Source organism: Cupressus sempervirens, chromosome 4 (assembly GCF_028749045.1).
Source record: "Cupressus sempervirens isolate cs-2001-9-10 chromosome 4, ASM2874904v1, whole genome shotgun sequence".
Taxonomy (NCBI): Eukaryota; Viridiplantae; Streptophyta; class Pinopsida; order Cupressales; family Cupressaceae; genus Cupressus; species Cupressus sempervirens.
Genome location: NC_143121.1, coordinates 391,318,043 through 391,344,756, shown reverse-complemented (window position 1 = coordinate 391,344,756; position 26,714 = coordinate 391,318,043). Strand labels below are relative to the sequence as shown.

At 35.8% G+C, this 26,714-nt stretch overlaps 1 protein-coding gene across 1 annotated transcript in view; it reads right to left on the bottom strand.

The window, feature by feature from the left end:
• The window catches only part of LOC149561694 (PH, RCC1 and FYVE domains-containing protein 1-like), a 50,729-nt gene extending 24,553 nt beyond the window's left edge, over positions 1 to 26,176 (bottom strand). The window contains exons 1-5 of the mRNA XM_089825242.1: positions 25,827 to 26,176; positions 25,463 to 25,549; positions 12,672 to 12,761; positions 562 to 642; positions 130 to 327 (exon numbers count right to left, since the gene is read on the bottom strand). Of these exons, the coding sequence (XP_089681368.1) occupies positions 130 to 327; positions 562 to 642; positions 12,672 to 12,761; positions 25,463 to 25,549; positions 25,827 to 25,874 (504 nt within the window). The 5' untranslated portion in view covers positions 25,875 to 26,176. The remainder of the gene's footprint in view (positions 1 to 129; positions 328 to 561; positions 643 to 12,671; positions 12,762 to 25,462; positions 25,550 to 25,826) is intronic.
• Between the last annotated feature and the right edge of the window lie 538 nt (positions 26,177 to 26,714).

Below are 26,714 nucleotides of genomic sequence, written 5' to 3'. Positions count from 1 at the left end.
AGAGCACATTCGAGTAAACATAACAAAGGATTTGACAAACATAAAAGACATATCCATTGCAAACCAGAAAAACAGACAATTCACAGAGAATAATCATAGGAATTGTAATTGTGGAATTGAGAATCATACCTTCTGTAAACTGTCCATACTACTAAATGCAGAATGCATTGGAGAATTTATTCGAGTGTAAGTGCTGGGGCTGTTTATCTCAGATGATACTACACCGTCACTTTTGGAGTCTGACTTTCGTCTACGATACTGTCCACGTGAAATTAATGCTTTAAGACCAACAAACCAAACTTCAGCTTCATCTTTATCCTTACATATCTGCATAAAGAGAAAAGAACAAGTCTCGCTAGTTAAGGTCCACAACCACCATTGCCCCCAAGCTGAGGAGCCACAAATTCTAACAATCATAAACAAATGCACTTTTAATTCAGATATTCAGACAAGAGGTCAAATTTGAATTCTGGAGAACATATTTATAATATAGTTAGTGATCAACACTAAGATCTGTCTAGTATTAGAAAATTGAACCCTGTAACAAAAATGAATCCTTACCAAATCTAGTGATCTATCGTTGTAAATTAATGAAAAAGACTGATACTCTTTTTCTGGCCGAGGATGCCTCTGAAAAATAGCCTGCATAACAATAACAAACAACTAGTAATTTAGATTCCTCTCCTTCCCAGCTCACACATTCAGTTACCATGCAGGTTCAAACTTATGCAAAATGGTGGGAATTATTTTATGATATGTGATCCCATTTCAAAACTTTCTTTCAATCAAAAGTTCCCATTTGTCTAGACTCTAGATTGAAGTGGTATGGACTCAATATGGGACGTGTACCCAGTAGAATACAAGGCACCACAAAACATGGTGAAATATAATCATCTCAAAGAATCTTCGCAAAATTAAAATGTCTGCAGCACCCAAATATTACTTCCAAAAAATTGAAAATTCTGAAATGACAGTCGGAATGTCCTGAGTTTAAGAATGTATAAAAAGGAGCAATCTCAATCCTTCAAATAAGAGAGGCAAGCAAGTCAATGCACAGTCTGATCACCAAGATATATTACGTATGCTTTTACATGATATACATCCCTCTTAAGTACTAATATCTAGAAAAGATCAGTCACTGTGCTGGGCCCATGCCATAGCCACACTACTAAGGAACAATGATATGTGAAAGTTAATCCTCCTATTCAGCTCCTCCTACAGTATATACCATACTATGGATATACAGTTTACATGAAAGTAGCTTGCCTTAATGTTTCATTCCCTCAACATCAACAGACACACAATGACCCTGTGCCTCTGAGACTTGGAACTTTAAAAACTAAGGCATGAGAATCGTCCCACCCCTGCACTCTAACATGAAAGAAACAATTACTTGACTAAGTTTGATAAATTCATCTCACGTATTACCTACCTAAATCAATATGCTCTAGTAGAGCGCTAACTAGAATGCAATGACCGATGAGTATTGGATTTTCATCAATCTCATATCTGCGTCCCTATGAAAAGTCTTATGATTAACTCCCTGCTTCTATGGATGTCAACTACTCCCATTATCAAAGTGTAGGTACAGCAGTTGGTACGGGAGTTAACACGAAAGTTGGCATGACAGTTGGTACGGGAGTTAACACAAAAGTTGGCACGACAGTTGGCACAGAAGTTGGCATAGGAATTGGCACAGGACTTCGTAGCAAAATTGGCACTAACATCGCGTTGGGCACAGTTAGCCAGGGGATGGCAGTTGAGAGCGGCAGATGGCAACTGGCAGCAAAAGGAAATTGCCAACCTTTCCGGATTGGGGGATGGCGAGGATATCTTTTACGCCCTCCCAGTTATCAGTAGTGGGGCATCCGGTTCTGCTGGAACAAATACCACAGGCAAAGATAGTGGATCTGCAGCTGACAAAACACGGAGCCCATGCCATTAGGATCACTACCTCCCAGGGGATTGAGACAATACAGCCAGTTGCACTTGTGATTACTCCCACCCCACCAGTAATAGAACCTTGTATCACAATAGCTACTGTAGTTTCTACCCCACTGGCACCAGTACCTGACCCACTTGCAGGAAGGGAACAGGAAGAGAGTGAGATGGGTGCAAAAATTAGTAATCTCCAAGAAAAATTTCAAATGGAGGTACCAAATATCCCACCTCCTTCACCCACTCTTATGATGGGGCAAATTGAGGAGGAGATCAACACGGCGCAGTAGGTAATAGAGGTAGAAGGGGGGAGTCAGCATGTGGGAGAGCAGGAAGGAGTGGCCGAAGACAGCCCCACTCCTTGCTTTGGGGACTATGCCCAGTGGTTCCTGGTGAAGTTGGATACCATGACTTCCATGTCATGTCAAACAATTGGATATGGGATCCCTAACCCTAGCAGCAGAATCATTGTTGAGATCCATGAGAGAAGGGTATGAGGTAGAGTTCAGGGAGCACTTATCAGGACAAGGATGGCCTGACATAGAGCTGAAGGACAAGAATTGGGAGAGGGGTATCCCTCAAATGGTGGCTAGATGTAACAGCCGGACTGGGATGATGACCATCCTCAGCAAGATGGAGCATACCTTTAGGGACACATTCCTCCAGCTGCAAAGAGCCACATGGAAAGCTTCCAGAGCATTAAGCAAGCAAGACAGGCTACAGGAGAGACTGCAGGAACTTAATACAGAACTAAGCCAGGAAAAGACTGCACGCCTAGACAAGGAATGAAAGTTAGCAGCCACAAAGAAAGACTGCATGGATGCCCTGAGATTGTTGAAGGCAACAAGAGAAAACCAACTGATTGCAGAACAAGACCTGAGACTTCTCCGGCAGCACCTTGCGCAGGCTACTACCTCGGCCACTCCAGGGACAACTTCTCACCCATCCCAATAGTAGTATTTGTTTTGGTTTTGAGTTCTATCGTCTCAAAGACAACCTTTTTTTCGGGGGGCGAGGAGGATGTAGGCAGCTATTATGCCATGATAATAATTGTTAGTTAAGGGATAAAATAATTGTTTCCAAAAGGTGTCAGTTAGGGACGGTTGGTGTACTTAACCCAGCATCATTTTATATGTATCATTGATGGAAGGAAGCAAACTATCAGAATGTTTTTAGGTGAAATACTATTATGTTATGAAAAGCCATATCATTTTGTCAGCTCTCACACTCTATATTTTGTGTTCTCTCTGGTTATGTCTGTGATACTGCTGCTAATTAATGTATGGTATTATTGTTCGATTACAATTGTAAAAGTTGATTAGTACACATTCGAACTAGGCATTCAAAAAAAGATGCTTCACAAGAGCGTAACATACTTTCTGGCACCTGTTAATTGAAACCATGTATGAAAGGGAGTAGTAATGTTTTAAGTAGCATCCACAGCAATGAAAGTTCTCAACTGAATGCTTCCGTATTTCCAGATTCCAAAAGTACATCATACCTCTTTGGAAAAACAACACAATACCTTATCATGCATTCATCCAGTTAATTCAAAAAGCATGTAATCACACTACCCAAAGACTACTAGTTTATATCTTCATGTGGTTCGGGTGCAAAGAGGTATTTATAGCATTATTTTCAAAGCAGGCTAAAAGTTTCCTCCACCCTTTTGTATGGCAGGTTTCTGTAAAAGATTATTAAGTCCAGATTTCTTATTTGAAGATTTCAATCTCAATGAGATAGTCTTGATCTATGCCAAATGTGTATGTGAAGCAAATTCAATATTAAAGTATGATTGCAGAACTCCACATAAGGCGTAGCATTTATCAATTTCAATATTCTCTTGCCTGGCCGAGTATGTGCATATATAAATGACATTGAAAAGACAATGTCTTGAGTGTGGAGACATATCCACACAAAACATGTCCCTTCACTAATAGTGTTTTGTTGTGCAGAAAAACAATTAACAACCGGTGCTAATTAAGATTAGTTTGAATTTAATCACACCTTTACACAAGGTTGCTGATCTCAAGGGACATTCTGTATATGCATGTTAGCCAATCTCTAGATCATGGAACAATCAATATAAGAACATGAAATGTCAAAGAATGAGTCTGTATGATGTATGAACAGATCGACATAGTACTTGGATAGGAGTAACAGATTTATAGGATGATGATATATCGATCTGCATTATACTATACGTGTATATGTATTAAAATAAGCCAAATGAATTAGTATGTATGCATGAATGTTATTACCAGATCAAGGGAGATTATATTATCATCTAATTTATCTGAATAAAGCTATTCATGAACAGTTTCTATAGGTCACAATGTTGGCAGTAGACCAAATAGCAAAATGACATATCCAAAAGACACGTGTCATGGGAGAGGCCATCTTAAATGGTGGTTGTGACATATCTGCAGTAGCATAGATTTTGGAGCACCATATAGCTATGTCCAAAGTAATTCAGTCATGGTAAATTAGAAGTAGTGATATTTTCCAATTTGTATAATTGTATGGAGAGAATACACTTCTGCTTATCTATGCTGATTCTGTAACTCTATAATCATACAGATCTGATGAAGCAGATCGTACAGATCTGATGAAGCAGATCGTACAGATCTGATTATAGATATGATGCCTTTGAAAGGCCTATAGATATGTTATACTGTCCTCTAGGATAATCAGTGTCTCTCTTAGGTTAAGTCTTGTTTGTTTAAACACTAACAAGATTAGTTAACTTAATTGTTATTTTGTCTAACTCCTAAATGGGCGCCGATTTGGAAGAGACAGTCCTGGCCAACTTGGACAGGGACATGTCCCTTCTAGGGTCATGTTCCTTAGGCGCCATATTTATAGAGGTATGTTTGTGGATAAAGAGCACACAAAACATTTCAAGTCTGCCTCTTTAGCATTCATTCCCTCAGCAATTTATTGCAGGATATAAAATATTATTTGCAGAACTATTATCAGCAAAGGAAGATCTCATATTCAATCAGAAATTGAACAAGACAATCTCCATCTAGGAAAAGGTATTAGATCAGAGATAGTTGCAGAATATTACTGAATATTTTCCATCAGAATTTGTAGAAACTTTACATGGTATCAGAGCTCTGGTAATCGAACCTAGGCTCTGCAAAATTCAGTAATCAGATTTTAATATATCTAGCATCTATCTCCTATCTTCAATGGCATACACAATCAGACCCGAGGAAAGTTTTGATGGGAAAGAACACTTTGATGCCTGTAAATTCAGAATCATGATGATTCTTGAAGAGAATGATGTAAAACAATTTGTTGATAAAGCATCCAAACAACCTCCAGTTGAACCTCATAAATCTATTTGGAGCAAAGGAAATAGGAAAGCAATTCAAATCATATTAGATGGAGTAAAAAATGATATCGTACCCATGCGTACAAAACATCAAACTGCATTTGATATGATGAATGCATTATGAAATGCATATGAGGTCAACAATGCAACTAGGGTTCTCACACTAAAAAGGCAACTAAATCACATTCAGATAAAGAAAGGAGAATCAATGAATTCTTACTTTTTAAGGGTTGCCGACATTAGAGATGAACTATCAAGTATAGGAACCATTATTAGTGACACAGAATTAACATTAATGGTTGTAGATGGATTACCACATTCATAAGAGACTTTTGCACAAGGAATAAGTGTCAGAGATAATCTTCCTGACTTTAACAGACTTAAGAACGATTGTCTTCTAGAAGAATCTAGAAAACTAAAGAAAAGAGGGAAACTAAAAACAGAAGATGAAGAACTTCATGTTCTTAATACAAACTCCTATAAGGGAAAGAAGAAGCATTTCAAGAAGAAAAGGGGAAATCAAAAGAATGGCAAACCCAAAAAAAAGATCTATCCAAAATAAAGTGTTTCAAATGTGAAAAGTTTGGACACTACAAATCTAATTGTCCTGAGAATTTTAAACAACTAATGAATTGTACAAATGCTACCAGGGAAGAAGATAATTGTGATCCTAAGAATCGTGTATTATATTTGTCACTATCAAATGAAATCTCAAATAAAGCATGGGAAATTGATAGTGGATCCTTTAGACGTATAATAGGATACAAAGAAGAATTAGACTCTATTTCAAAAAAGGTCAGTGGCAAAGTTACCATTGGTGATAATTCAGCACATCCCATCAAAGGAATTGAAAATTGTACCTTGAAACTAAAATCTGGAAATTCGCTTCTTCTCAAAGTTGTACTCTATGTACCAAGAATCAAAAGAAATCTCATCTCAAATATAGCACTTGAAGATGATGGGCATAATGTTGCATTTGTGGATGGCAAAGTAATAACTTGGGCAAAGAACTCCTCAATCAAGAAATCAAATTTGATTGATCAGAGAAAAGGATATTTGTATGAATTGAATTCAAAATCGAGTCGACCTATTCAAGCCTTCATTCATGAAGCTGAAGACATAAATGAAATTTGGCACAAAAGATTAGGGCATCTAAACTTCAAAACCTTATCAACTATGGAGACGATGGTTACTGGGTTACCTAAAGTAAATAAAGACCACTCAAGCATATGCAAAGGGTGCGCTCTGTGTAAGAACACCAAAAGTTCATTTCATGATAGCACTAGAAAAACAAATAATGTTTTGGAATTAATTCATTCAGATCTATGTGGACCTATGTTTGTTCCTTCTCTTGGAGGATTCTGGTATTATATTTTAATCATAGATGACTTCTCTAGGAAAACATGGATTTACTTCTTAAAATGTAAAGAATCAAAAGAAATCCTAAAGAGATTTAAAGAATTCAAAACATTAACTAAGAACTTATTAGGACATAAAATTAAAACTCTTAGAACTAATAACGGAGGGGAGTATACCTCAGATTTATTTAAAAGGTTTTGTAAAGAATCAGGAATTAAGAGGGAGTACACCCTTCCTTATAATCCAGAACAAAACAGGGTAGAAAAAAGAAAGATAGAACAATTATAGAAGCCGCTAGAGCTATGATATTTGATCAAAATCTAGAATATTATCGTTGGTCAGAAGCCTCTTGTACTGTCGTCTATATTCAAAACAGAAGCCCGCATTCTTGCCTTAGAGATAAAACTCCTGAAGAAGTATTTACTAAGGTCAAACCTAATATAAGTCATCTTAGGATTTTTGGGTGTCCAATATATATCCATGTTCAAAAGAAAAGAGAACTAAACTAGAACCCTCTGGGAAGAAAGGTATCTTTGTAGGGTATAGTGAAACATCTAAGGCATATAGGATTTTCATACTTGGACAGAAACGTATTGAATTGAGTAGGGATGTAATTTTTGAAGAAAATCTATCATTTAGAAAAGCACTAAGTCCTGAAGAACCTTCTCTTTTGCTTAATTCTGAAAGAAATAGTGAGTCTGAGTCTCAGAGGGAGAACTTAGAAGAAATTGAAGACGAAATTCAAAATCTAAATCTTGAAGAAACTCAAAATTCAAAGAAAAGACCACTTTGGGCCATTAAAACAATAGAGCAAGCACAAGACTTTGCTGCACCTTCTGGAACAGTCAGAGAAAGCAAAAGACCTAAAAGATGTTCTAGTTATAAAGCAAACATGAGTGATTTATCCAAAATAGAACCAACCAATCCTTCTGATGCTATTAAACATACAGCTTGGAAAGAAGCTATGACAACAGAATACCAATCTATTATGAAGAATGATGTTTGGGAAATTGTTCCAAGACCTAAAGGAAAATCTGTTGTTTCTTCCAAGTGGATATTTAAAATAAAGCATGTTGTTGGCGGTAGCATTGAGAAGTATAAAGCTAGATTTGTGGCCAAGGGATTTTCTCAAAAAGAAGGTATTGATTATGAAAAAAACCTTTGCTCCTATTGCCAGATATACCTCCGTAAGAGCAGTCCTAGCAATCACAGCATCAAAGGGATGGAAAGTACATCAGACGGATGTAAAAACAACATTCCCAAGTGGAAAGATTACAAAAGAAGTATATCTCGAGCAACCTGAAAGATTTGAAACTCATGATCCTAACATTTTTGTTTTCAGGGTCAAGAAAGTTCTGTATGGACTTAAGCAGGCTCCCAAGGCCTGGTATGAAAGGATTGATAAGTATCTCACTGGCTTAGGATTCTATAAAAATAAAGCCAATCCAAATTTATATTATAAAAGAGATAAAGATGATATGGTAATTCTAATATTGTATGTTGATGACTAACTAATAACAGGTGATGATCTTCTTATAGATCAATGCAAGAAAGATCTAACTAGAGAATTCGAGATGAAAGACTTGGGACTCCTCCATTACTTCCTAGGACTGGAAGTATGGCAAAATTCTGACAATATCATACTTAATCAAGGGAAGTATACATCAAACATTTTGAAGAGATTCAGAATGTGGAATTACAAGTCTATGTCTTCTCCAATGGAGACTAATCTACATAAACTTAAAGAAGCAGCAACAGAATCACCTTCCATAGATTCTACTCTCTACAGACAAATGATTGGGTCCCTTATGTACTTAGTAAATACAAGACCTGATATTTGCTATGATGTTAATGCCTTAGGCTAGTTTATGTGTGAGCCAAAGGAAATTCACCTAGTCGCAGTTAAGCACATTATGAGATACTTACGATGCACTCTTAATTTTGGACTCAAAATATGAGAAATTTAATCTAGATTTGCATGGATTCACCAACTCAGATTGGGGTGGAAGTGTAGACAAAAAAAGTACTTTAGGATGTCATTTCAGTTTAGGATCAGCAATGATATCTTGGATTTGCAAAAAGCAGTCTTCAGTAGCTCAGAGCTCCACAAAAGTCAAATACATTCCAGCAGCGATGGCCTCTCGAGAAGCAGTTTCGCTAAGGAAGTTACTTGTGGGATTATTTGGGCAAACTATGAATCCTACGATTATTCATTGTGATAATCGGAGTTCCATCAAGCTTTCGATGAATTCAGTGTTTCATGACAAGTCCAAGCATATTGAAATTCCTTACCATTATGTAAGAGATATGGTAGACAGGAATACTGTAAAATTAGAATACATTTGCACTGCAGATTAGACAGCAAACATACTCACCAAACCTCTATCTAGAGTGAAGATAGATCACTTTAGGAGAAGACTTGGTATGGTTGAATTGTAATTCATTTACATTCTTTAATTTATTAGTAAAATAATTTTATTGTCAGGTTATTGACTGTTACGGGCTCCACCATTTGTATTTCATTATTTAAGAGGTGACAATCTCTAAGATAATGAACACCTATATAAAAGACATTATGAGAGATGACGATCTCTTAGATAATGTGCTAAACAGTAGAGTTCTATTGTAAGATCTAGATGAGTTCAAGATCATATTGTGATATAGAAATTTCTATGTCTATTAAGTCACAATTTGGATAAAGAAATAATTTTATTCTCCGGGGTTTATCCTGTGTTCTGGTAGATCTTAGCTCAAGATCTTGTTGTGATATAGAAGAGCCGGTACCTATGAATCACAACTTGGATAAATGAAGAATTTAATTATTCTTCGGATTTTATCCTGTATATTGCTTTCATGCAATATCATTATCACTAGTGTAAGTGATAAGTCACATCACAGGTATAGTGATATGAAATAAGTATCATATGTTCTATAATACCTCATGCTTGAGGATTCAGATAGATATAGAGTATCATTCTATGCTTATTCATATTATTTGATGATGCTAGATATGTTATCTCTCGGTATGATTATCAAGTTAAGAGTGAGTGTTAATTCTGTAACTCTATAATCATACTGATCTGATGAAGCAGATCGTACAAATCTGATTATAGATATGATGCCTTTGAAAAGCCTATAAATATGTTATACTGTCCTCTAGGATAATCAACATCTCTCTTAGGTTAAGTCTTGTTTGTTTAAACACTAACAAGATTAGTTAATTGTTATTTTGTCTAACTCCTAAATGGGCACCGATTTGGAAGAGACAGTCCTGGCCGACCTAGACAGGGACATGTCACTTCTAGGGTCATGTTCCTTAGGCGCCATATTTATAGAGGTATGTTTGTGGATAAAGAGCACACAAAACATTTCAAGTCTGCCTCTTTAGCATTCATTCCCTCAGTGATTTATTGCAGGATATAAAAATATTATTTGCAGAACTATTATCAGCAAAGGAAGATCTCATATTCAATCAGAAATTGAACAAGACAATCTCCATCTAGAAAAAGGTATTAGATCAGAGATAGTTGCAGAATATTACTGAATATTTTCCATCAGAATTTGCAGAAACTTTACAATCTATCCATTCCATTTGTTATGAGCATTACAACTCCTAAATTCAACATCCCTACCATTCAATTGAGCATTAGCGACTTTGAAATTTCAGCATCAACAAAAAAAAATTCAAAATATGAAGGCAGTGATCCAGAAGGCAAGATACAGATGAAGCCAGCATAAGCATTAAAAGAAGAATAGAAACTATACTAACAATTCCACTCAAACAATATAAAACCATACACAAAAGTGCAACCAAAACAACACAGACAAAGGTGTACTTAGAGAATTAACCACCTACGGAGGCAACCAAAGGATTTTATCATGATAAGTTATCAGTCCTGATACAGGGCTGGGTTTAGGTTCAAGGGTTTGGTTTGCAGGTCAGCCTAAAAAAGAAATTGGGGTTGGGTTCATTTTGGATTTGTCCATACAAAAACATATTAAAATCTGACTTACATACATACATACATATATATATAGAGATAGAGAGAGAGAGAGAGAGAGAGAGAGAGAGCACAGTAATTAGGTTCTAAATACCATACATAGCATCAACAATTGTATAATAAACAAAACCACCTAACAAAAAATAGTACAATGTCAATTAGTCAAATTCAAAAGTCATGGTATTTATTATATATAGAAATTTAAAAAAATACAGTGTCAAGCATCAACAATCAACCATCAGTGATCAAGAATCATCACAAAAGTCTTCAAAATATTATCATCACCCTCTATACAAGATGTAGGTACTGGTAAATTAAAAGAACCAAAAACAGTGCCATTAGCACTAACACTTCCATGCTCGCCAACTTGGACTTGGAGAGTATTTGGCAAATCAAATGAGTTTCAAGGAAACTTCAGGGAAGTGTCCCCGACCAAGTCAAGGTGTGACACCTCTGGTGCATTCCCTGCCACAATACTATGGGATGGTCAAGGGACGGAGCCCCCACTGTCAAGCCCAAATTAAGACCTTAATGGCACATGTCATTTTGCATTCACATTAAGAGAGAAAAAAAAATTGTTGCCTTCACAACAAGAGAATTGACTCTATTCTGTCTTTAAAATGAATTGGAGTCCATGTTGTAGGATTTGGGGAGCATTTTTCAGTTTTTGGTCAAAGATGGAAGTCAAAATGTAATTAAAAATTACAAAATTTGAAAATTTGCCACCTAGGCATGAAAACCTGCCAAATACACTGCATGTTTGCTCATGTTTGTCTTGAACAAACCCAAAAGCCTGGGGCAGATCCTAGACAACCCCCAACTCGGACCAGATTGGAAACCATATCCAGGCTGGCCTGGATCAGAATCGGTAAGCCCCAAGGCCTAATACAGTAACATAAATATTAAAGAATATGAGATAAGGTAAACCATAGAATGAAAGTAAAGTTAAACCTACAAGATAGATGACACCTTTTATAGAGGTAAATGTTAGCTCAAGAGACCATCAAATCCTTAGGAAAGTTGAAAATAGCATAATTAGAAATTTAGAAGAATCTAAAAGTATCAAGTCTCTATATTTGGGAATACTCTAAAAGTCGTTTGATGAAGAGCTCCTTATGCCAACAAAGAAGTTAATTATTGAATTAGGAGTTGATACATGGTTAGCTTCATATTCTGGTGTACATGGTAATGATCTTCACCTATTTCAAAACAGTTTTCTAGTTCTTGATTTCTGATGTCATCACCAAAACATTAACAAATACTAATGTCAGGGCAGCATACAGTTGAAAAATGGGCCCCTTTCAAGTGCATAATATCATTTAGCCATATAAATGTGAAAGGGGTGTTGCCAATAGGGAGTTATTACAAAGGTATAAGTACAATATCAAGAGATTTGCATAAGTATGATTTGTATTTATAGACCTACAATTTTCTCCCAATGAGATACAGTTGCATAAGAGGCCTGCCCTTCAAAAGGAAATTGTGTTGAGAGATACATATGATTAGCAGAAATGAGTGGCCAACCTAGGAGTGCCGATAGGATCTTGAGAAAACCCTATTTAAATCATTTCTTTTAATTGCTATAAATATAGTGCCACAAAGCAATCTTGCCCTTTATTTTTTATCATCTAGAGTATTAATTCTTTTATCTCCTCTTCAGATATTGGATTTAATCACTTTTAATCTTGTTCTTTTTTCTTTAGTGTATGAAACAAAAAAGAAATCTTTTGCACTTAATTTGTCTTTAAAAAGATGCGGAAAAAAACATTATAAACAGACTATAAGTTCTTTGACCTAGACTATCTTTGTTTCTCATCCTTTTAGATCACCATTGAACAGATTCTCACATGATCACAAGGTCAAATCTAGAAAGATGTATTCCCTAAATGTTCACGCTGTGCTTTTAAATAAACTTCATCATTATCATCTTTTCTCTTTCATGTAGTAGATTTCAGTAATGCAAAATTAAGTGTGCAGGACAGAACGGTTTTATCTTATCATGAACAACAGATGTGAAGAAAGAGAGATCTTACAGTGCGCTGGCCTGGAACAATCCTGGATACATGGATCAATTTGACATGTTTTTCTGCCTTGCCAGAGTACCATAACAAGACAGATTCATCCTACAAAGACACCAAAAATTGAGGGAATCAGTTAACATTAAACATGTAAAGCACTGGATCATATTATACAAGGGAAATATAATCAGAATGTTCGAGGTAAAATCTCATCCACTGAGCAAGAAACATTCTAATTCTAAAGACAATGAGACCTAGATAATGAATCGCTACAAGCCATCAAGTAGTTAGGTCCCATTGATCAATATAAATGTTGAAAAAGTTATTGGATATGTTGTCATTGCTTAAAAATGCTTTTGAACTAATAAATAGACTTAACAATAATCGTGCAAACTGGAAAAAGAATTCGAAAGGAACATAATCTAATATTGCCAGACATCAAAATCAAGCAGAAATCAAAATCTATTAAGTAAATCTAGATGACTAGAGAAAAATGGAAGCCCCCACTGATCCATATACTGCTCTGGATACTCCAAAACAGCTCACCATAAAAGTACTTGTGCTACTTGCTCAACATCCTTAAATTGAATGTGTTACAAGAAATGTAGTACAAGAACAAAAGCATAAAAGAGAGCAGAACTCTCGGCAATGACAGTGACACAAGATTTGGTCTAAAGAAACCTGGAAGGGGAAAAAATCTTGTTGGATGCACAAATACTCTCCAGAATCCACAATAACCAATCAAGCACAACTAATATGAATTAATGTCAGTCTAAATCTGACTTTTACAACTCTTCAATTAAATGATGAGTAATTATATTCATCCACAAGCTACTCTGCCTCAAGTCCTTTTCCTACAATGGCTTAACCGACATAACTTATCTTTCAATGAAGGTAACAAGAGTGCCAACCCCATAACAAATAGCCAAGCTCCCTAAATACATGTGTGAATTTATAAAGTAGAGAAATCAAGAACATTTAAATTTGGAAGTAGTAATAACAAACCAACAATTCTTCCAAATTTATTGCCGTGTTCAAATTGTCTGTGTTCACCACTTTTACGATTACTATTCGCAGGGGTGAACTGTTCACCAGGAAACCAGACTGTAAACAAGGACAAACCTGCCATCGTGAGCCAAAACTATATGCAAATTTGTCTTCATCCCCAGGGTGCTCTGGAACAACGTCAAAAACCCTTTACAAACCTCCTCAATGTGCGACATTGACAATAATGACCCTCCAACAGAAAAAAAGAAAAAAAAAATGCTTGTATTGAGCTTAAATAAATTAGGTTAAAACGAAACTTTCAATTGTAAAAATAGGTTCCGATTTCCAGATCATTCCTGAAATTACTATATAGTATAGCATGCTTCGTATGAAATACGAACTTTAAGAAAAGAATAGAACCCAAAAAGCTACATGTAAGAAGTCTCCAAAATCATGTTGGAGTTTTTGAAGGTAAGTTTTCTTTTGTACAGAATAAATCCTTAACCATTACATGAGGGATCTGGAAAGGACTAAATGTGATCAAAGTGCTACAATGCTCAAGTAACACTTGATGCGCTCCAAAGTAACTTAAACACAATATGATAGGCAAGATATGTCCACATACCCTATGACATTCAAATCTGATCAAGTAACACTTGAGAGGCTGAATACATAAATACTTGGAAACGCTTGGTAAGTCTTATTATGATTGACTTAATGATCATCAAGTAACACTCAAATATGCTGTACCCATTATGACATCAAGCGACACTTGATTCATACACGGTATGTGTTTGACGTACTTGATCAAGTGACACTTGCCACAATGCAAGGTACAGTGATTGACCAAGTAATACAAGACTGCATCAAAAATGAACCAGTCAAGCAACCTTGACACCTGCGTGAGTTTCAATTACTGACATTTGATAATTTCACTACTTTAAATCTAAGTCACAGGATATGCTGAATTTCATCCATGAAGTTTCAATTTCAGTGAATTTTTACACTTTCCGAACTTCATCTTAATTTTATGATATTTCATAGAATATTGTTATTTATAATAAGATTATTTTATTTTTAAATAATATTAAGTTGTTTAGTTTACTTATCTAGCAATGTCAAACTATTTTGACAATTTTGTGGATATCTTACTTATATTTAAAAATAGATAAATTTGTATATTTTCATCCGAATTTTATAATCGATGATCTCGAATTTGAATTCGAACCTTGCGACTTAGCTTTGAATGCAGTAAGGTAAGAAGACCTGTTACTCATGGTTCTAACTATCAGCAATGGAGATATGTAGAACACCCCAGAGAAAAGGGATCTCAATTAGATCTGGTTTCTTGGTGTTCATTTTTTAAAGTTCCATAAAGGTGAACTTCATTTTTTAGATGCAGTATGTGTGTAACTAAAAGTCTTGCCTGTAAAGAAAAAAATCATTTAAGGTATGAAAAAGATGAATTCTCTCTCTCTCTCTCTCTCTCTCTCTCTCTCTCTCTCTCTCTCCATAATTTTCAATCATTTCAATGGCACAAACATATATCTGTTACGCATCTTCAGAATCTGTATCTCTCTCTCTCTCACTCATTCACAAGTATAGTAACCCTTTCAATCCATCCAAAAAATAAATACTCTCTCTCTCTCTCTCTCTCTCTCTCTCTCTCTCTCTCCCCATAATTTTCAATCATTTCAATGGCACAAACATATATCTGTTACGCATCTTCAGAATCTGAATCTCTCTCTCTCTCACTCATTCACAAGTATAGTAACCCTTTCAATCCATCCAAAAAATAAATACTCTCTCTCCCTCTCTCCCTCTCTATCTCTCTCATAATTTTCAATCATTTCAATGGCACAAACATATATCTGTTACGCATCTTCAGAAGTTGTGTTTCAATGCTAGACTCATCCTCATTTAATACAAAGGAACTGCCAACTGGTGTTGACTCTGCCTGAACAAATCTAAGAGACAGAAAGATCTGTCACATCTACATTGTGAGATGCAACACATCCTTTCTTCACTTGTAAATAGAGTGTTTGTTCCCTTGATGGGTTCCTCAGCTCATCTTGAGCTGACCATGACTAGGTGAAGCCACTTTTATTTTTTTCCAATTTTAAAACATGTTGTGTCTCCTCCGTGATGCCTCAATTGTCTTAAGTTCTTTAGCTTTCAACTTCTCTTATTCTTTCCCTTTTCCTCATAAAGCGTAGTATGTTTGATAATCTCATTCAAGTCGATTAGCTCGAGTCTCCATATCCTCAACAATAATACCATAGGCCAAGGACCCCTCATCCAACTGCTTGATCTAAAATTGTAATGTTACCAAATTATGGTGAAATCAATAAATTAAATTACTTATTTTAAAGTTGTCTATGTCCCCAAGATGGAGGCAATGAATTAAAAATAGGGGAATGAGTTGTTTTTCTGAATCACTTAAGTCCTATTTTTCAGTCATACACATGAGGCCATTTTAAGTGGCAACCAATGTGATTTTCTTTCTCTTAGCGGAGTTAATCTTATAGCCAGCCGATTCGGTTGCTTTCTTGACAAGGCATATTTAAGTCTTTTAGTAACTTGTCAGCATTTGGTTTCTTTGAAGGGGAAGAAAGCCAAAGTACACTTTTTGAGGCATTGTTGTCTATTATAAGGAATTGCATAAAGAAGAGGAATTCATTCTTGATTGATTATTATTATTCTCTTGCTCTGCAAATCGTGACCGTAGCTACCATTCTCAGGATGCCAATTCTGGAGAAGGCAACGCTTCTGGACAAAACCCAAAGACTCACAGAGTAGTAATTCCAATACTACAATCTGGTACCAGCAATTGAAAGTTCTTGTCCTATTGGTAATCCTGATACAGCTGGACGTATCAGAATCATATGGTCACTGAGGGCTGTTAGAGATTTTATTGCAGCTGTTGAACTAATCTCACTGAAGAGAAGGAGATGGATGACCTGGGGTACAATTTGTATGTGCACTAATCTTCACTAAAGAGAAGAACCTCCTCCTAGCTAACTTCAAAATCATCTGATCTCATTAGGAGTCAAAATTCAAATAATTACACTAATTATCACCAAAATGAAGACCCAAGCACCACCTTGGCTTATTCTTTGGTTCTTCTGCAAGTACTGCATCATTTTGCTACTGTGGAGCATATGCATCTTGAGTTGTTTAAGCATGGGAAATAGAGAATTTTGACTGCAACAAAGAAAACTTAATCCCAATATGCTCCTACTTGAAAACAGTAGGTTTCTCCAGATCACAAAGCTGTGATATCATATCACCAGGTAGTGCACACCCATTCCCATAAAGTGCATGCAACATAAAGGCAATCTCATGCATGCATATTTGCCATCCTATATCACCCTCATAAGAAAAGTACAATCTTAAATCCAATACAATAGGCCAAAAATTCTGAGCCACTACAATAGATAGGCCTTCAAGGGACACTATCAGTCAAATACAAAAAATAAAACAAATATCAGAGGAATTACAATCCAACTAAATGCCAAAAATGAGTTTTCAACCTACTTTTCTGATGCCTTACATATTTCATCCGATCATCAAAGATATCCAGAGCATAATACTGCTCAAAATACTATGTTATTCTTCTTGTAAGTCCCAGGGCGTGTCACTTCCTCATCTTACCTGGAGAAATTTAAGACTTCTGACAAAATTAATGAGCTCATAAGAGATCGCTACGTGCTTGTCATTCACTATAACCATTTTCTAAACTCTGAATTGTAATTTTTCACCATCTCCATCCAAATCTGACAATAATGCCACTCAAGAACAGAAATGAGAGAATCACGATACACTTTCACCTTTAATCAAGGTAATCTTCAACATCTGATCTCGATGGTGTGCAGTACCATGTCATCTCTTTGATTGGATGCTTCTTTCAGAGCCTTCAGTCTCCATGGCATCTTTCAACATCTTGGATCTCTGGTACTTGCCTCTACCATGGTGAATCTAGAAAACGATATCGACTACAAATAAGGTATCCGATTTTGAACCTTAATATTGCCAATGCCAAGGTCCACAGTCAATTTTTATCCCAAAGGTAGCAAAATTGGTAAAGGATATTCTCTATAGGTCTCTTGATTTCAACTAATGAAATCACCCTAATGCCTGGCTACAGTGCAAGAGGATGTGACATCAGTCCAACATCATATTTACTCACAGATATATAATGTGGATTCATACATTTGGGAATGATCTGTCCACCAACACCATCATCTGCTTCTGTGCTATGCTCAAACACATTCCATCAGTCAGCGAATTTTAGTCAATTGACGTGTAATGTATCATAAAGGTTTTTTTAAGAATCTCTCATTGGCTGTAGTCTAAAGAAACAACCCATCATCCCAATTCGATCCCTTTGGTTGAAATTGCAATCCACCACATCAAAACCCATCAAACTTTGTATTTAGTCAATTTACCTCTTGATCTTCTAGCAGGTATCTATGTAATACCTGAATGGGCGTGATGTTGAATATAAGTGTACTCTATAGAGGAGGTACATATTTGAATCCAGAGGGCAGAAGAGTCTGTGCATCTTGTTGCCCAATGTAAAAGGTAAATGGAAAAGCAACCCCCCTGTGACAGAATCCACAAGTGGCAAGTCAAACCAAGTTGGCATCTTCTTAGCAGTGACCTAAAAGATTAACTTTACAATTCTTTCTTGCAAAAGTCCCCTCCCATAGACTGTAATTTCTAGCTTCTTTTCTTCACTCTTTAGGCATTTGAAAGTCCTCCTTTTCATTCTTGCGCAAATGTATTAGAGTTCTGTTTTATATGGATCAAGCTTAAGCATTTAAAGTCCTATCCTTTCTTGTGATAGCATTGTTCATCTGTTTCATGGCCTCCATTTATTCTCCCATCAAACTGGCTTCCCCTGTGCAGTACATTTCCAATTTGTAGATTTTCCCACCTTGTGGTGGCAAGACTGAAACCACTGGTGGTAAATCGATGAGGAAAATAAAGTGGCCTTGATGCCACTCTTATGTTCCAAACATGAACCTGCAGCTAAAGCCAGCAAAACTCTAGATCTAATATTTCAAACTTGCATCACTGATACCACTGTCAGGATCCGAATCTGGAACTAATAAAACCAAAGTAAAAAAGAAAACAGCTATTGCAAAATGATTGAACTTTTTGGAAGGGAAATCTGATTTTTTCTCTTTAATAATTGATATCTGAAACTCTAGAAAACACATTAAAGTAAATGAAAGAAAAATATATTTTACCCTCTAAAATATTTTGCATTAAGTAAACAAAGTAACAAAAACTTTCCTGAGAAAAAATGGGCACCAACAAAAATGGGTACACTGAAAGAAGTATGGTGCAGCAGGTTCTGACAATCAGTCCTATAGGATCCTGCTCAATATTTTGTCAACCCACACTGTTGAGGTTGAAAGACCTATTATAACTCAAAGGTTAGAGTTCTTGCTGTAACAAAATTATGACACAGGGATAGCTTTAAGAAACCCTCCTTTGGAAAAATGTATTAAATTTTGGCAAATTGAAAATTAGTTCAAGGGAAAACAATTAAGTTCTATTGGCGAATTAATTTTTTTGAGTAGGAAAAAATTTAATTTTATTGGCAATTTATTTTCAACTGTATGAAAATTCTATAACATCCAAGCAAATATTTCATTATTGATGGAAAAAAAGGACAAAAGTACACATACCTAAAAACCATGATTTTATTATTATTATATGGATCCTAATTGATTATCAAACTTAAAGGTTAAATTTATTCCACTTTTATCATTATAGTTTCCCTCCAAATTATTGAATGGTGGAATGCAGGCAACATTCCTATTATTTATGATCTTTGGAGGATTCTAAATCAATGGCCTAAATCTTATTTCAGGCAAACTTTTAAAAGGATACCAAGTTTTAAAGAAAGTCCCAAAAGTAAAGGCACATGTTCCCAATCAAATTTATTTTGAGCCAAAGTGAGAAAGGATAAGAAATTTCCTGGAGAGTCTCTAGAATAGATATGCATGCCGAATCTACATACTTAACGTGTAACCTAACTTCAATTTTTACCAAATATTGGTTAATATGACATCAATTAAGATAAGAAATGATTTTTCTAGGCGAATATATATAATTTATTGCATGGAAAAAATAGATTGCACTGTTGAAGTCATCACTAAAATACAAATACTTTTGTATTATTATTGGCGATTTGCCTAAAAGCATGGGACCCAATTTTTGTAAAGTGCAGGCAACATAACCACCACAAAAGTACAAAAAATAGCCAAATTTAGGGTTCTTGATGAGTGAGATTAGCCAATTGGCAAATATTAGCCACTAAAGTTATCTTGGGTCACTCCTTTTGCTCTCTAACAGATCAGTTTATTCAACTTTATTGTAACCAAGACAATCCTACTTATTATTACACAGCTAATGGTGAACAAAACTGATAACTGATGTAGTAATGGATGAATATGTCAGGACACAAGAGGCAAATCCATGCATAAATAATTTTTCATCGTAATCAAGTTTTATGCAATACTCAATTAAATAGGGGTAAATCTTTCAGAGTTCATAATATGTATGCATTCTGTCAGGGCCAAGACATCTTTAGAGCCATGGACAAGCCATTTGTCCAAGAAAACTTTGAACTTTGTTGATAATTTTCTCAAAAGAGGCTGTGAAGCTTCACTATGCAGGCTCAAGAGAACATTTTTTTGCAAGACTAGATCTTCTCTTTTAGCAAAAATGTGTGGCATTCAACTTGTCTTTTCAACAATGCAACCCAGAAGCTCCATCCAATTAAGTGAAGTTTGCCCCCTACCACCTACTCCAAAATGGGGCCAGTAATAATACTAAAAATAAGTCCTTGATCATGACAAGGTAGATGCTGGTAGACAACATAGATTTTATATAGAAAATTGTATTTATTCCTTCTTCAAATTAATTGCTCTTGATGAAAAGCACTCTCTCATACTAATGTTGAAAATGATTCCAAACTAAAGCATATTATCAATTTCATCTAGCCCTTTATTTGCATACTTTGAATTCGTTCTTTAAGGTTGAGTCGGTTGTGTACATGAAACAGATCAAAATTGATGCATAGAGAGTTCAGGAAGCACATGTTCTCTCCAGGTCCATGCAAATACTCTCCCAAAATCTTTAAGTATGCCCATGTCTACAAAATTCTGAGAGGAAAGTAACGCCATTTCTAACACACATTTTCTATTGGAACCCAACAAAGAGCAAATTCATATAACATGATGAGGGGTTGAATGGACCCATTTACTATCCTATTCCAAAATAAAATGATGCTATCAAGAGAGGATTCCTTCTCGGACAGAAGAATTTAAAAAAATGTGAGATCTGAAAAGAGGCCAAGTAAGCAGATCCAGATAGCTATCATTGTATTTACATTCTTACTTGGCTACTACAGCTGGATATTTTCTGATTAACCGGGTATATTAAGTCTTTTGCTGGATGTAGCTAAAAAAATATTTTTCTTAAGTTATATCATTTCTCAGAGTTTTAACAATCTAGATTAATTAGGTTCAATTTAGGACCTTGGATTTAACATTATTTGTTATTTTGTAGGGGCAACTTTGCATTAGCTAAAGCTGTGTTTGAAAAATCATATTACACATGATAATCTAGGTATCACCATGTTCTGAACTAAGACGTGCAAAGATCCGTCTTTGAAATCAAATCAATTGCAACTTGACCTTTTGATTTACATATCACAGAATTTTTATTGATTAACAGATTGTGTCTCCAAAGTAAGAGAATACTGAATTTGCTCGTTATGAGTAGCTTTTGCTTAAGCATTTTAATTATATTTCTGACATATATTTGAGTGATTTCTGCTGATTCATTTTAATATCATTTTAAGCAGAAACAGACAATAAGATTGAAATTATCTTGGCATTCTTTGACAAGCAAGGTATAATGTGTTTTATAGCATATAAAACATTACAGAAATGAGATTCATTTATTAATTACTACATGCTTTATCAAATTACTTAAACGGTCTCATCACAATTTCACTTCAAATATTCTACTATGATTCTCTACCACTTAGGTTTTGACAGTTTTTCTACAGGCTTGTTATCTTTTATAATTGGGGAATCGGTATCCAGTTAATAAGCATAAAAAACAAAAAAAAATCCTGAATATCTTCTCACAAAAACACAAATAATGCTCCAGATTTAAGCAGTCCCTAAATTTTAATGAGTACATGTTACTGAGTTTCATAAACATTCCTTGGTTGTCCTTTTTGTAGTCCACAAAAGCAGATCAAAATCTACAAATCATGTTTTGAAAAATAAGAAAAGTCTAAAAACATACTGAGAAAACAGAAGGAAGTCTACTCAAGAAAGAAATGATCATATATGAAGTAAAAATGTAATGGGACAAGTTTTCCTAGCTTCAAGTCTTCCCAGACTGCTGCCGCAGGCATTTGGTTATCCTTATATCTTGTAGCCATTAGATCAACCCCTGACCACTAATTCGAGCTGCTCTAGCATTTGTAAAGCTTGCCACCTAGTCAAAAATCAAGAGTAACTACATGCCAGTTGCAGTCCAAGAGGCCCTAGTTGTTATCATTTATTTTACATTTATCTGCATGCATGAAATTACTTTAAACTCAAAGCATCCTCACAATATATCTTATCTCTAATAGTATAAATGTAAATTCACCTCAGGTTTGACATAATCTTTTGTGAGGTAAAAGAGGCCTTTTGTGTTTCACTGGCTCATTCCTGATTGTAGATTAGACCCATGATTGTCATTCTTATTAAATTTCATTCAATCTCAAACATACTTTTCATGTTCCACTAAACCATCTCTGCCATCTTGAAGGTTGTCCTTCAGAAAGCTCTTTTGACATACTACAAAGTCTCAAATGGACCACAAAGACAAGACTACTACAATTAGATTCAGGTACTTCTGGACTTCCCTAGTTGATTGAATTAATCTATTAGACTCTTTCTAACACATACTTGGAGTGGAGTAAATTTGTAAAATGGCCGAATTGTTTTTTTTATTGTGATATTGCTATTTGGATTCAACTATGTAGTTTACAAGTTAAAGTGGTGATTCACAAAAACCCATCACTGATGAGAATAAATGGAACACTTAGCACTCATTGCATCCAAGTGACGGTCACAAAGGTGATGCACCGGGACCTCCCAGGAGGTCACCCATCCGAGTACTACTCCAACTCAAGCACATTTAACTACAGAATTTCCTCCATGGCTGAGCCCTCTTTGTTTGCAACCCTGCTTGCAAACCTTCAGCTAGTGTTGTGCCTTATGAACCATTCAATACAAAGCTCCTTAAGCAAATCAATTGATAAATGGCAGATTTTTTCCGCAGCAAGTCAAATTGTAATATTGCTAACAGGATTCAACTATGTCGGTTGAGTCAAACTTGATTGACCCATGTTTCATGAGTAGTGGTTCACAAGAAAACATCTCTTATGAGAACAAATGGAACACTTAGCACTAGGATCGTTGACCTCCCGGGAAGTCCGAACACTTCGCCTTTGTGACCATCACCTTGGTGCAATGAATGTAAGTGTTCCATTCATTCTCATGAGAGATGGTTTCTTGTGAGCCACTACTCATGAAACATAGGTCAATGAGTTTGACTCAAAAACTGCATAGTTGAATCCTAGTAGCAATATCACAATTCAACTTCTTGTGGAAAATATCTCCTACTAATCTATTTTCTTTTATTTCATGAAAATAAGTATTAGAAGAATGAATCTGTCAGGATCAATCAAAATGAATACTGTAGATGAAGACCTTTATGATATCAGCCAACACTCACAAGAAGAAACCTGCATGGTTTCCCAGCTTATAATCTATTAAACTATTTGAAGAAAAGTTAAAACAAGTACGTGGAGTGTGTAGTAAATTTGTCAGGACTAGCCAACTGTTTCCTTTTATTTCACAGAACTAAGTTTTAGAAATGGGTAAATCTTTCAGGACCGGTCAAACACGATGATCAAAGACCTCTAATATGCCAGTCAACATCCCCAAGAAACCTGTGTCGCTCGCCAGCTTTAAGCTATTAGACTATTTCAAGAAAACATGTCCTTGGGGTGGAATAAATTAGTCAGGCTTAACTAATGGAATTCTTTTATTTCACCAAAACAAGTATTAGAAATAGAATATATCTATCAGGATCAATTAACCCCACCACTACAGATGAAGACCTCTATGATGCCAGTCAACACCCACAAGAAGAAACTGACACGATTTGCAAGGTGTATAATGCTAACTAGCATCCCTTGGCTGACATAGCTGTCTTCTGATAATCACCCAAAATGCTCACTTGATGGCCTCTCCACTGCCCTGAATGTAAGATATGTGTCCATGAGAGGATTATTTTGTCAAGTAGCTTACTGTCTACGTATTCAAACTGATGGCAAATGAGTTGGGCACTGAGTTTGATTAGTAACCAGTTGTCTTTTTAGAGTCTAAGGTGATATCTACAGTTCCCATTTTAACCAAATGAACTGCTCTTGTTATTTTCTAACAGGCTGAAAACCTTGAGTTGCCTCTGGACTAGTTTAAACATTCCCCAGCATGCTCTTCTCTGCATCCCACTACCATGTAGACTGGTCCACAATTGACTTAAAACAGGCAGCTACACAGGCGTCAGAACAGTTTGCCTACTTGTTTTTGTCAATAGCATTGCAACCCATCACTGGAAAGGCTTGAGGCTGTGGGAACGCAAAGCATCCACATCAACCAGCAAAGGCAAACAAAAAAAGTTGAACAGTCATGACACCTACTCCACGGAATGATGGTAAAATGGTCAAGGGATTTCACTCTCATAGTGGTGATCGAGGTTCATTTTCCTCAGTTGACAAGTAATGTAAGATCCAACTGCAAATATGGGAGATTTCCAATTGAAAAATATCAGGCACGGCACCTGCAAGAGTAGCCAAAATGCCTAGAAGCTTCCATCCAAAAAATACTACTAAATATGGGCACAAAAGAAAGCATATTTGTCAAAACTGATACTTACATCCGTGAATTCATGTGAGTCTTCAATAGTCAAATGTTAGAAAGAAAAAGAATGTTTCACAATGTTGCTGCAAACTAGTGCACTCATTGATTTTCAAGCAGATGATTCCCAAAACACCCAATTATGACCTGATGTCAGTAAACCAGAAGTAAGCATCTATACAGTCATTTACTAGAAGGAAGCAATCCATTTGAGAACTTATTTATCAAGGAAGCTATAACCCTTGTAAATGCTGCAACGTTGTGAACACATTGCACTGAAAATTGATTAAACAAGCTGATAATTTCCAAAACACCCAGGCAACATCTGATGGCCAGTAAACAACAACTAAGTATCCATGCATTCAATTCGATGAATAAATACTAATTAAAAAAAATGGTTCAAAAGATTATTTAGCAAGGAAGCTTACACCCACAAAAATGCTGAATCGCAGTGAAAGCACTGCAGAAAAGTAAGAGGGTACGATTCAGATCAGGTAGTTACCAACACACCTTGGACCCCTTTGATCTTGTGAGCAATAACTAGGCATTTATGCATCCAATTTATGATCAAAGACAAAAATATAAACCGCCAATTACACAATTCTGTAGCTTCAACCCACAAAAAAGTAGACAGACTTGCAAAAAAAAAAAAAAGTTCGTACTGTCAAATGCTGATAATTCACAGCAGACCCGATAACCATCTGATCTCACTGAACTGAGACTTCACATAAAACAGTCAATGGCTAAATGCCAATTACAATTGACTTAACCAGTCACAAACTTATTTATCCTCAGGGGTCAAAACCTTACGTTGGAAAGTCTGAAAGGACAGAATTTAGGCTTCCCTCTCCGACCGTACTTCAGCAAATACGCTCCCTTTTTCAGTGCAGTTATGGCCTAAAAATACACCACACAACACAGATCAAATTACTGAGCTACAGTAAATTACCCATAATCTTCCATTAACAGATCATGATAAAAAATCAAAACTGAAAACCCACATGAACAAGCAATCTTCTACACAAGCAGACACACTTGGGTAGCTCCTAGCCACCAACTTGACCAAAGTAACTTTTCAACAATCAAACAGAAAAACATTTTCCATCAAAATTTAATCTGAATCTTTCCGAGCCTTTGAGAGATTACAAAATTTGCAGAAAAGTAAACTCCTTACCTGCTCGATATCACGTTCGAGAGGTCCGTTCCTCGCCAAATCTGCCATTCCTTATCTCTCGTGCAAGTCCTCTTCACCTATACTGCCCATTCTCAGCTTCATTGTTGCAATGGCCGATGTTGTAGCTGCCTTGAGGATTGGATCTGCTGCTGAAATGTATGTGGCATGCTCCACAGGCAATAAGCAGGGCAGTATTTCAGAAAATCCATGGAAATAGGTACCCTATAAGCTCATTTGGGTCACAGAATGCATAGCAGGTGTATTATACATATCTGCACCAGTATTAGTGTAAAAGCTAACAACGAGAGACTTTCCTACGAATATTTTGTAACGTGTCACTTTTGGATTTTATTTTTTCCTTATTTTGCTTCGTTTTATTTTTGCAGACACGAGAAGTGATCGTGTCACTATCACAACTACTATTGAAGTTTTGCCTTCCGACAGTGGGAGTAATTTTTTTGGGAGGTGATAAGACAATTTTTTAAATAATAATATGTTTAATGTATAATAATATTTATTTATTGATTGGATAGAGGAATCACAACTTCGTTATTCTAGGTCAACCTAATGGAGAAGTCTTTGGATGATGAGATTGATGGTTGTGTCTTCCACTTCTCTATCAATAGAAAGGATCCCCCAAGCATTTGGTTAAAAAGATACTCTAGACTCGAAATTTTTTGTTATTTGTTTATTTCAATAAAGTACAATACTATGTTCAAAGATTAATATACTATAATAAAATAAGGACAGAAATTAGATAAATGTGGGTTTTAGAAGTTGAAAGGGAGATGCATTTGGTGAGAGTGGTTTAGATTCTTTTTGTAGATTTTAGATAGTTTGAATTTTAGGTATGGTTTAAATATGAACATTAACAATTTTGGTTTTCCC